The sequence below is a fragment of the Glandiceps talaboti genome, chromosome 4, assembly GCF_964340395.1.
Source record: "Glandiceps talaboti chromosome 4, keGlaTala1.1, whole genome shotgun sequence".
Lineage (NCBI taxonomy): Eukaryota > Metazoa > Hemichordata > Enteropneusta > Spengelidae > Glandiceps > Glandiceps talaboti.
Genome location: NC_135552.1, coordinates 22,802,132 through 22,815,464, shown reverse-complemented (window position 1 = coordinate 22,815,464; position 13,333 = coordinate 22,802,132). Strand labels below are relative to the sequence as shown.

At 37.2% G+C, this 13,333-nt stretch overlaps 1 protein-coding gene across 1 annotated transcript; it reads right to left on the bottom strand.

The window, feature by feature from the left end:
* Positions 1-1,949: 1,949 nt before the first annotated feature.
* LOC144433634 (uncharacterized) lies at positions 1,950-10,852 on the bottom strand. The gene is made up of 7 exons (XM_078121976.1): positions 10,615-10,852; positions 6,648-6,809; positions 5,874-5,960; positions 5,112-5,372; positions 4,600-4,698; positions 3,825-4,155; positions 1,950-3,292 (listed from the first exon to the last, which is right to left on the bottom strand). The coding sequence occupies exons 1-7, from the start codon at positions 10,705-10,707 to the stop codon at positions 3,189-3,191; spliced, it is 1,137 nt and encodes a 378-aa protein (XP_077978102.1). The 5' UTR covers positions 10,708-10,852; the 3' UTR covers positions 1,950-3,188.
* Between the last annotated feature and the right edge of the window lie 2,481 nt (positions 10,853-13,333).

The following is a 13,333-nucleotide window of genomic DNA, read 5'->3' as shown; positions in this document are numbered from 1 at the left end:
ATGTATAGTGACAAAATCGATGGCGGATTAAATAAGTAATGAGTTCTATTAAGATAAAGTGGTCAAAGCCAGTCGACGCAAGTATCATATCTTTTGCTCAGTCTTATGACTGGCTATGTCTATGAAAACACATCGCATCTAGTTACTAGTAAAACTCCGTTTTATTCACCTTTCACTTGATTTGTAAAAAAACCCAATCAACTTTTCCATTATTATTTAATTAGCAACAGTGTTGCATTGTTCATTACAAAATTTGCATTGTTATGTTAATCACCATTAATATTAATAGCCGATTTACTAGTACATGTATTTCGAATTCGATTAGCTCAAGGATATTGGGATGCGAGGCATTGTTGAAGGCTTGTTCTGAACTAGAGGTATTCACTGGCCATACAAGACGATAAAGCTCGAATGTCTCTTTAGCTACGCTACGTACTACAACTACTACTACTACTACTACTACTACTACTACTACTACTACTACTACTTCGTACTGTCTCATAACCCCCTGGGTGGAGTTGTTGAGGCACCACTAATGATACCCAGTGACAATGTCCCACCACTTGTCACGATCTGTTGCAGCCCCCATCAATCTCGCGAAGGACAGGCCCGTCCACTGCCGGCTGCCGGATGTTATTTTCCCATCTCTTTCGCTGTCTGCCGCTACGTCATCCGCCTGGTACTGTGCCTTGAAGGATGGTTTTTGCAAGACTGGTTGATCTTGTGACATGCCCATACAATTTCAGTTTTCTCTTCTTGACATAAGTGTTGATAGATCTACATATGGCCCAATGGCTCTTCTGATCCCGTTGCTAACTTTCTCATTCGTAATACGGTCTTTGTACGAGATGTCCATTGTTTTTCGATAACATCTCATTTCCAGGGCTTGTATACGTCATCTCTTTAGCTAGCTGTCATCAAATGAATGCATTGCGAACCTAGTACCCATTACTCACTGCACTGTCCGGCCGCCGTTTACAACGCGCATCGTCTTCACTATGTGTGAAGTAAAATTGAGGAGGTATGGGAGGGGCTCCTCACAGATCTTCATTCCCAAAGTGTAGTCGCACCCCACATGTAATTTAGACCCTCTCTTATATCTACCTCTATACTAACATGTCCCTATCTATCTCCCCAATACCACATGCACACACCAACCTCAGTATGCATACTAATGAGTACCTACCTCCCAAACAATATCATGTCACCTACCCATCTACCTGCAAACCAACATCTAATTATCGACCAAATCCTGCATGTGTGCGCCAATTTGTAGCTATTTATAGCACTCCCTCCCCCACCAAATCAACAAAGCGACATGTACGTATGTTCCGACCTACCTGTAAATTTATCACATACTCAGCATGCAAGGCATCGTATTACTACAATACCAAACGTGTTATTCTGTTTGGGGCAATGACCACGCTGTAACATTTTACTATTATTGGTAAAATTATCGGTAATTATATTACATCCGTTTACTTCAACACCATTTTAATGGTAAAATTAGATCATTGTATGTATTATATATATCCCCGTTTTGTCTACAAATGTTCAATTTTAAAGATAATATCACAATAACATTCAAAGTCACACATTTGTACATTTTGATTTTAATCATTCATCCATCCATCCACCATCCATCCATAGGCACGCACTCACGCGCGCGCACGCACACACACACACACACACATACATACATACATACATACATACATACATACATACATACATACATACATACATACATACATACGCGCGCACATGCCACACAATGTTATTTTTACTAGAGTAACTAAATATTTCGTCGAATATGTCGACATGCTCTAGTCGTTTTGGCCTCACTGCAGTTCTTGAATTCTTTTAATCAACGTGGTTATCATACTAGTATTCATAATATATTTCACACAACTCAGTTTCTCATACCAACGGTTCACATAAACAAGATATAGAGACATTAAGTATTTATTTGCCATCGACATATTGATATCCAGTGCAGTATGACAAATTATCATTTTATCAAACTGATAAAAAAGTGTAAAGTACACAATCTGGCAAAATTTGATGTTCAACAGTCGAGGAAACACAGCGAAACAAATTTGCATAGAATATATTTACATTGTTTGAACTGTTTCTTTAGACTGGCACTGTGATCTCTCGATCTGGTGCACGCTATACTTGAATTCAAACTATTCGAGAACCGTGAAGGCACTGATATTATCTCTGACTGACCAGCAGAACTTTAGAATGACTGTGTTTTACAAATCACTCTGACAATACTCAAAGTGAATATAATACAACAAAACCAGAGACACTATAGAGTTTCATTCTCACTCAACGTCTATTACACGTTACAAATTACAAACACTGTTGCCGCACAATCATGTTCACAGTAAGATAAAATGTAACATTTTATGTGCGTGCGCACTATCAGTATCTGTAATTTTGTTGTGTAATTTGTAACAAAAAAACCCGTTGTGGTCAAAACATGGTTCCGCATAATTGAAACTCTATAGTCACTCATATTTTGTAGTACAATTTTAGATTCTTTGAAAACAAAGTGTAAATGTCATTATAAAATTATTGTAGATTCTTGATCATATACACTATATCCCGTAGAAAACAATCTCTGAATAAAATTCATTTGACTCAACCTAAAAGTTTACATAGAATCTCAAGGGGATATGTGATCTGTGTCATCCCAATGTGTTGACACAATATATACGAATATAACCACACATAAATATCGCTGTTAAAAATATCTCTGACGTCATAAAGTTTAGAGCGAAACCTGCTCGCTTTGTTTTATATCATATGTATAATAAACTCGGTATTTTTTGTCTTAACAATCTGCTGAATGCTAGGATTTAAAGCCAATGTCAACATCGTTGTCAGAGAATATTCATGTAGCTAGCTTATTGAAATAATTAAAATCACGTGCACCAATATTGCCCACATCTAGATCATCATACAACCGATTTGAGAATAACGTTACAATAGAAAATCAACCAAATTATGATTTTAAACATATCTGATAGGGATTTGAAAAATAAAATCTTTTGATTTAATTTTTTTGTGTGACCACTTTAATCCCACATTGGTGTCAAATTTATAACATTACCAACTAAATACAAATTGAAGGGGTCACAGTGAACTTATGATGTCAGTAATGACGTCACGTGATTACATTAGGGGTGCTTTATTTGTATTTCCCTGACTTTGCCACCGTCGAAGAAAGTGATCTTGCTTTCCTTTTTGGCGAGCTTCTTCAAGGCACTGAGTTCTTCCTTACCTAGGTAACAAAGAGAAAATAAAGGTGCATGTTATTGAAAAGTGTAACTAATAAGCATGACATAAATACTCAAGTCACAAATGCTAAGACTCTTTTACAATGGACTTTTAGTGAAATTCAACATATAAAACAATTTTTATTCAAGAAATTGATCATATTGGTCCATTCGAGTCCTGTAGCCTGAGAGCAATTGTTATGCATGCAAGCTTTGCATTGTTAATTAGTGTATAGAAATATTTTACAGATTGTTGACTTCTTGTGATTTTTTTTACAAAATTGCATTTCATTTTTACAGTCGCGTTTTAATTTGTCAGCCATTCCTTGTCTCAGTCAAAGAATAGATCAGTAATACAGTCGCCATGTTTGTTCATCGCTTCGTATTAAAGTGTACAATATACATGACTGTATAACGTAGAGGCTACTTTTCTCTCGTTATAATGACACTTTGAGTCGCTGATCATGAGGAAAGAGAGCGGATGGTCGCGCGCGGATTTGTTAATGAATTTCGCGCGGGGGTGGGGGTGAGACTTACTTGCTCGGCGTTGTCGGCGATGGGGACTTCTCATCCAATCATCGTTACCATCAGTCTCTTCAAGTGGGTAACGCTCCTCGGGCTCTTCTAGTTCTTCCTCCACGTTTTCCAGAGACTCCGATTCTTCTTGCCTTGGCACTTCAGGTTCAACTGGCAATTCGGGTTCGTCGGTCTCTACGTCTGGCTCAAGGAAATAAGTCGGAACGTCAACGCATCGACTGGCGATGAACTCACCAGCAAATGCTACCAGGCGACGAAAGTCAATTGGTGGTGGCACGGCTAGGTAGTTTTCTCGTACCATCTCGAAATGGTCCCTCAAATAATTTGGGTCCTTCAGGAGATACGAACAAATACTGTAAACATTTAAACTGACTACATCATACATTATGTAGTATTTAACAATAAAAATAAGGTAGATTGTTAATCAGCTTTAGTGATATAAATCCCTCAGACGAATTGTAAAAATGTAATTTGGTATATTTGAAAAATGATCATATACTTAAATAATGTGTTCTTCTCTGTTTAAATTACTAGTATCTTGATTGGATAAATATTCTTGAATCCATAACTACCAAACTCCTACAAATATTTCACAAAATTTTATGAATTTAATTCAGTCAAATTTAGACATTTAATCGTCGTTCAGACACAGAGAGCATACACACACGCACGCACGCACGCACGCACGCACAGATATGCCCTCTCTAAAGGATGTTGAAAATAGACCCATTATGCAGTCACTCTATTGACAGTGAAATGATGACGTCATACCTACCATCATGAGTGCAGAAAGAATGAAAGGCGGGATGCTACCAACATCTAGTCGTTTGACAAAGCAGTAGTTTGAAGTCCACAGTCTATATCCAGATACACCCTATAGAAATGGATACATTAAATGTAAGTATACATATATTTTGAATGATCAATTCGAGATGTAAACACTATTGTGGACGATAATTATGTAACCTGAGAGCGGCGTCATGATCTCCACAGTTAATGGTTTCATAGATATTCGAACCAAACAATCAAATCAAGCTTAGTGCTCATATTTTTAAAATACATTACCACTCCTCCCAAAACAGTTATACATACATACATACATACATACATACATACATACATGCATACATGCATACATGCATACATGCATACATACGCTCACTCACTCACACACGTTGTTGTTGTTGTTGTTGTTGTTGTTGTTGTTGTTGTTGTTGTTGTTGTTTTCACTGTTGAATTGCATAACAATAAGTGAGCGTGCGTGTTCTTTCCATATTCTACACATACCTTGTTAAAATCATGGATGATTGTGATACGTTCACATTGTTCATTAGCTGGGATTTCAAATTTCTCAGTTCTGTTATACTCATCTACTTCGATCTCCTCGTCTACGGAGCCAACATCATCAGACTGTTCAGTTGGTTCTGGGCGGTGTCTTGGTGGGTGTGGGCGGTGTCTTGGTGGGCGTGTTGGGCGGTGTCTTGGTGGTAATGTTGGATGCGGTTTGTCTTCAGGTAACCTTTCAGGAATGTCTGGTTTGACATCAGGCTACAGAAGGGAAAAATGTAATTATGAAATTTACATACCAGATAAAAAAGACATAATTTTTTAAATAAAAGTTAACCTTTAAGCTTCAACTGCTAAAACCTCAAGTTAATATCTTTTATAAACAGCCTAAAGTGTACTTGTATTAACCCATTCAGTGTAAATCATTTTGACATGCTACTATCTTGAAGCAGCTTGCTACTTCTTAACTTGCTGTAAAATATAGATCAGTAAATATCAGGTGTCAAGTGTCCATCTAGTATATATGGCTAGATATTTATCTCTATCATTTCAGTCTTTGCACCACCGGTTCGTATCATATGCTGTATCCTTTATTACATAACAATGCCATTATTGTTATTATTGCTATACTAATGAATAGTTAATAAATAAATAGGCGTTATTTATAAGACTTGTTTTTAAAAAAAAGGATATAAGAATAACTTAAAATGATAACACAGTACAAATGATAATGACTTGAATCTGTATTGAAGTTCCACTTACCACGGGTACCTCATCTACCGGCTTGTTGCCTTCCTGTTTGCCTCTATGCGGTTTGTCAAACTCCACGTGGCAATCGAAGTTTCGCTTCTACAAGAAATTAAAAAAAACACCTGATATTAACATAATTGATATTTGTAAGTATGAATTAAATTATGCTAGTAAAAATTCGCCACGAGGGTTACTGAATCATGTATTTGAAAAACAATGCAGAAGCTATTGTTCATCACCTTTGTTGTATTGTTATTAGTATTACCATCAACGTATATCGTTACTTGTACGTGTATGCGTTGTTTTAGTTTATCCGGCCATTTACTTTGGTATGGTAATCAGTGATATTATACGGCTATTCTATCATTTGAGCTTGCTCGAATACACCATTGGTGTGTATTCCTCTCCTTTTTTTTGATGTGTCTGTGTATGTCGGTCTGTCTGCCTGTCTGTCTGTCTGTCTGTCTATCTGGATAGTTATCGTATGAGCACAACTGCTCACACGTCGTATACTTAGTTATATCAGTGGAGACACGTACAAACACCGATATATGTATCCCTAATATTCAATAAATGATACAGAACCTAACAACCATATGCATCCCAAATAAATGAGAACTAAATTGCCATTCCAACTTACAAAGATATGAAAACCTCTTTCCAAGTCTTTAACAAACAGATATTCCATCACCCCAATAATTGTAATTTTTGCGCTTTACTATAAAATAAAGTGAATGAAAAGGAGTATCCAATGAAAAGACTTATAGGAAGTATTGCCAGCGTTACCTTGGGTTCACCATGATGGGACATGTACTTGTAAGTCAGTCCACCAGCAACAACTGCAATGCCAACCAGTATAAGTATCAGAAGTGCGACCAATACTTTTCTTTTGGTGCAACAGCATCCCGATGCTTCCCCCTTTCCACCAGGCACTATTGTTATGATGGGCTGAAGGAAATAACAACACGAAAATACAGTAAGTTACTTCGATAAAATTAGTCTGATTAACTACGGGTGATAAAAATTGCCTAACGATGTGATTTATAACCTAATCGTTTCACGTCACAACAACGTGTGTAAACGTCATTTATTCTGCAGTGCTCGCAATGAGTGAGCACTTTCAAAATGACAATCACTCTACTATATTTTCATTCTTGTACACGTTTAATTATTATATTATTTGCCAATATTTTTCTTCATTCAGCCAGAAAATGTTTGTTCCCAAGGGGTTCTACCACTTCCAATAACTGGAAGTGCCACAAGGCCGCTTTGGTTACTCGTATTTTCCTTGGCTGAACGAAGACAAATGTTGAGGAATAATATCTACATACTGACGTCACATGAGTTGAACTACAAGTTTCATATGGGTTCAATTATTATTTCGGCATAGAGATGTCTGTATTGCTATTAATTATCATATAATTTAAATGTTTTAATTTCTCTAAATGTGTCTTGTGTATTACCCACTCAAATTGGAGTTGAAGAGGGTTATTGCGATTTCTTTCTATCTTTCTTTCAGTGTCCAACTGCTTCTTTTACTTGCCAGAAAAAGCACTATCTGCATACACGTAGGTATGGATGGATGGTGGATGAACGGGATGAATATAGAATACTACGCATGCGCGAATGAGACGAAATTATTTGGAAAAATGCCAGTATCAGATCACGATGACTGCCTGCAGCCAGGGTGGGTCCAGACTCGGTTAAAAACGATATTGTAATATATGAAGAAAACAATACACAAAAAGCATAACAAAAATATGAAAAAAATTATATTCAAAAAGTATATGGATCCAAAATTAAGGATTTGTCGTTATTAATTCATGTTGTTAATGTTAATGTTGTTGTTGTTGTTGTTGTTGTTGTTGTTGTTTTACTGCGATGCTGATGGTTTATGTTCATGAAAAATTCCATTTAGCATGTCTAAATTGTGTGTGTGACACGCAAAGTATGTAAATATCTGCAAAAGAGTAACTCAGCGACCTGGCCACATCTAACTCTGCCACATACTGGTTCAACCGAATAAACGACATCAAGTTGTCAAACCACATAGTCGAAGGTGTCACAAATATCAATATGTCGCGTTATATACTGCAATGGAGTTTGTGTGTTTATATTTGATATACAGCAAAGAACCCAATCAATAATGATGATAACATGACATTTCTTGCTAACAAAACAGTGTAGGCTGTTTTAACAACCTCCACGCATATCATTCACTCATCGCGTCACAATCTCCATGCCAACCATACCAATCGACAACAATTAAATATTTGAAATACGACTGATGTTGCTGTCAGACAATTTGTTATAGAATATGAATTTGTAATTTAGGTCAGCGAGATTACAACTTGTTAAATTCAATTTTAAAAAGGAATAGATATAAAGAAATAAATACTTGATGAATTCAGATATGCTCAACACAATTTATCAAAATAAATTTTGCATTCGCCTTCAGGTTTTAGATTTCTATTTCAATGAGAACTGTAATAATGAACCGTAGCAATATGAAAGTGGTGGCACAGTCTGCAACTGCAGCCTCATTATAGTTAAATTCGATGCACAAATTTAATATGATATGATGCACACAAGAAGGAATTCAGGAGCTGATCTGACGCCGACACAACATGATAAAGTGTGGTTGTGGTTGAGTGTGTATGAAAAGGATATAACCGAGCCTGTGGTATTTTTTTTACTTCTATTAGTAGCCATAAAATTATCAGTATTTGTATACCAAACCCAAATACACATGCGCAACATTACATCGTTGCCATGGACACACTGGCAGAAAGAAGTTATAATGGAGAGTGGCGGTGGCGGTGTGAAGAACAAAATGGCGCTCAGTAATTTTAAAAGCGAAAGTGATGACGACACTGAAAAATCAATAAAGCTGCAGAGTTCTATGCCTACAGATAATATTTACTCCTGTCTCACGATAGGGTTGCACTTAAAAGTCATACGATGAACATTGTTGTTAAAATCATCAACAGAATTACGTCATCTTAAATTTCGCTTTCATGTATAACTGAACAATGCCTTCTGTCAAATAGAAACCGCGGGAATTTTTCCCTTTGCAAGGGCGACGTCGATGTTTTATTAAATTGAAATATTGTCCACTGGGGAGACTAAAACAGTTAAGACTATCAACTCATTTATTTTGAAAACAAAGTATTTAGGTATTTGTGTCTCTACAACAGGCTGTTATAATGTGACATTCTGAAAAGTCGACAAATCATGTCTCTCATCTGTTTCTGTCATCGTAAATGTGCAAATTAGCAAAAATAAGACTGCACGAAAAGTAACAGGTCCACGGATTGAAAGTTGTTCAAAAAATTGGGGACACGCCTATTTAGCACAAGCACACACACACACACACAGAGTATACATACATACATACATACATACATACATACATACATACATACATACATACATACATACATACATACATACATACATACACAGACAGGCAGGCAGACAAACAGACATAGACAGACAGACAGACATGTATGTATGTATGTATGTATGTATGTATGTATGTATATAATACTGTCTCTGTCTGTCTGTCTTTCTGTGTCTGTCTGTCTCTCTGTCTGTCTGTCTGTCTCTGTCTGTCTGTCTGTCTGTCTGTCTGTCTCTCTCTCTCTCTCTCTCTCTCTCTCTCTCTCTCTCTCTCTCTCTCTCTCTCTCTCTCTCTCTCTCTCTCTCTCTGAAGTATTACAATGTAAACAAACACTAATACATAAACGAAAAGAACAGAACGGAGAACGTAACATAACAGTCCGTGAGAATAGAAATTACACAAATATAGACATAAATACGAGCGATCCAACCGGGTTGTCAATATGAAGAAGACAGTGAGAATGCCACTTCTTGACTTGATTGCCTTCGATATTCCTGAAACTTTTTTTCGGGTTCATACACCGGGCACGTAACTTCAATAACTAGTTGTAACAGTGAAGAGATATATAAAAACAATGGCTTGGCGTATCAGAACAGTTACTTTATAGTTTGATATAGGTAAGGGTAAAGTCAACGTGACTTTTAAATGTGGACATTCGTACTCATCAAGTGCTAATCATGCATTGTATGCTAAGAAATAATGTTGTCTTTTAACAAATAGACAACGTGAACAATTACTTGTGCTAAATGTCGACGACTGAATCATAAAGGCCAGGCTTCTGGGCAGTAGTGGTGATTAACGGTGTTGGCCATTGTGTATTCCCGGACAGTTCACGTGTTGTAGCAATGTGCTTTTACATCACTCCGTCACTCCGTGAATACATGTTCTGATGAATGCACATAACACGCGTACGTACGTAAGACAAGCATGTTACATTAATTCTTTCTTGAATAAAAATAGACTATAGTGAGGTTTCGTTTTTGTAAATAACAAAGTGACGTCTGAGATACAAACTTTCACGACAAGGCTAATAAGATGTCCCTCCCCACTACCCTAATGATTTAAGCGTATCGATCAATGACAGAAAAACTATCGATTTTCAACCCTTTGTTGTCTGAAATTGGAAATGGTTATCACATTTCAGAAAAATAAACCTAGCTATCTCCCTCGTGTTTGTAATTGGTGTAAAACGGAAGCCAAAGTCAAATTACTCGTATGCTTTTTATCTCTCCAATTTAAATTGTTTTCGTGTTGATGAAAATATTGCGCTAACCTCGAGTCACGAGTTGCCGTGTCTAACGACGTGTTGTGCCAAAGCAAGAAAACCACCTGTCTGATGTGGTTACTTACCGGTACGATATCAAAGGCGACTTTCTCCAGTGCATCTTTTTTAAGCTCCTTCTCCTTTTCTGATTCAGTGGTATAAACGCCTGGTTTAACCATGATTCTTGATAAGCGATGGGATTCACAACAACCCAACCACAGACGTCTTCTAATGGACCCGTATATGCGTTTATGCCGATGTAAAGGCGAATGTTTACTTGTAGATAGAAGAGATGTTTGCTACTGCGACTGCGCAGTTCTTGGCAACTAATGAGGGAAAGTGGTGACTCCCTAGTTGATGTAATGTTTGTACAATTCAAAGGCCAGTTTTATTGTCTTTATTGTGACATGCATCCCACATTCATTTAGGGCAGGGTCTACTGGTTACTGAATTTTCACGCACTTGAAGGTACCCCGTACCAGGTACACGGTGACGTTTTGTAACAGAAAACCAGTCATATGCAAATTAGCTACCTGCGAACAGTATGTAGCTCGAGCACTAAAATGTTAAAAGGAAGAGTTATGTTTGACGTCATAAGACGTCTTGCACTTGATAGAAATCTGGGTATAACCGCGTCGTTACACAAGCATGACAACATTCGAACTGTAAGATAACCCCGAAACTTAATTAACACTATGGAGAAGTACTCTGTAGTCCTATATGAACTCTATGTTTTATGATCAATATTTCACCTCATATGCGTGATATCGGATCAATAGTCATGAATATTTGATAAAAATGACCATGTAATGACCGATTACTTTTTCGTCTCTATATTTATTGCGAAAAAGTGAAAGCAACCGTGATTTCCAAACACATAGCGACAGTGTTTGTGAAATGCATATATACACGATTTTGCCCGTGTGTGACTCCCCGGGCCCTTTCATGCGCTATTTTTCAGACGTTATTAAAATCTGACTTAAAATTTAGCATATATTTTAAGCAGTGCATGATTCATATGCCGGGGTGTTACTTGTTTCCATAGTACAGTGCGCTTACGGCATGGAGCAATCTCCACCATTTTAACACGGGGTGTCATTGTGTTTTGTTATTGAATCCGAAATGCTGTGCCACAAAAAAGACCAATGCATTTGTTTTATACAATAGAGAGTTCGGTCACGACTGCGGATTCTCATTGTGTTGGAACACTGGTGCATAGAAAGTGAATTTATTGTACGCACCAGTACCCGGTATACCCGTACCATGCCACGGGGTGGAAAGTGACCGAATGTATTGTATGCATCATGCAATAAATACTTATAAGAAGTAACGCCTACACATCTCGGAATTATTGCCTGAGTAATATATCTATATTTAGAACGTATTGACGTTTTGACTGATTTTGGTAGTAGAGAGAGGAACGGAAGGGCTACTGACCCTCTAAAGACATTAGCGAGAATTCGACATTGCCACTGATGTATGAAAAGTGGGACATTATCAATATCCCATACCATTCTTAGTTAGAAACTCGACACACCCATATGGAATTGTGTAAGAGTGTTGTATTTAATTTCCATTACTATATATAAGCATAAACCCTCCACCCCATTGAAAGTTGTCGATACTATCAAAATGAATACAATTTAACCATAAAATTGTAGAGTCCGCAAAAAAAAATTACATTTATGATGTGCGTGATTCATGGCAATATAGGGAATTACGAAAGCGTCGTGTTTTTTACTATACAGGTGAAATTTGAAGAAGATAACTCACAAAATAGCACTGATCGTTAATGTTAAAAGGTGGGTTCAATGGTTTTATTTTTAATTAACAACTGTTATTGTTTCTTACAAAATATCAATTTAATAGAGGAATTGAAATCGTTGCTTTATAGGTATACCCATTCTCGTAAACCAGAGCTGTTATTTCTTCCGCTACACTTCGAAATAATGACGGTGCGTTATGAAAGGTGCCGTAAAACAGGCCGTGGTTTGCGACGATGAGGTATACCATATAATAATCATGTCCGTCACAGTGGTAAGATACTGTAGAAACAAGTACAAATTACACGATACATTATGAAACTTTGGTGTCCCTTTTGTACTAGATGACCAACAGTGTGATGCATCTCAGACCACTACAATTTTGTTAGTGGTCTGAGGATGCATGAAGTATCTGATGGAGAGCTTCACAGTGTGTGGTAGTTTGCGGACAATTTCATTGTGACGGCTAACTACTTCATTGTGATAACTAGAGAGTTCGCGGACAGTTTCATTCATGTAATGGTTGACAACTTTGTGACAAACAATCTGATTTAGTGTGAAACAATATCGTTAACTGGATCTCAGAATTAACAGATGTCCTGTCGGACGTTTGTTGGGTGTGGTCGTTCCAAAGAAATCTCAAACCGTTATAGTGAAATGCATACAGTAAACTATATTTAGATTCGACGAGTGATTTTTTCCTCGTCCAGTCGGCGATGACGAATCCGATAGTTAAGAGTACCAGATCTTTGAGAGGTAAATACCCGACGAATGCTTTCATATATACAACGGGGACGCAACCCGAGGCTAAGCAGTCGATAAAAAGAAATGACGTAGATAAAGGAATCGTATCCTCCAAATAGATCACAATGAGATCACAATAATAATTTCATTTCAAGAGGTGACAGGTGGTCACAACATCTGTTATTAGTTTGTCGACATTCGTAATAGATCCGGTTCGGCTGCTCGCATCTGATATATTTTGCTTATATGTTTCCGGGTTCAAAGAAAGTAGACAGCCTGTATTGCTTTACCTTTTACA

Excerpts from the sequence above, each read along its gene's own strand:
- LOC144433634 (XM_078121976.1), bottom strand. The coding sequence starts at position 10,707 with ATGGTTAAACCAGGCGTTTATACCACTGAATCAGAAAAGGAGAAGGAG. Across the intron at positions 6,810-10,614 it reads TCGCCTTTGATATCGTACCG|CCCATCATAACAATAGTGCC; the intron begins GTAAGTAACCAC and ends TATTTCCTTCAG. Across the intron at positions 3,293-3,824 it reads TCGCCGACAACGCCGAGCAA|GTAAGGAAGAACTCAGTGCC; the intron begins GTAAGTCTCACC and ends TTTGTTACCTAG.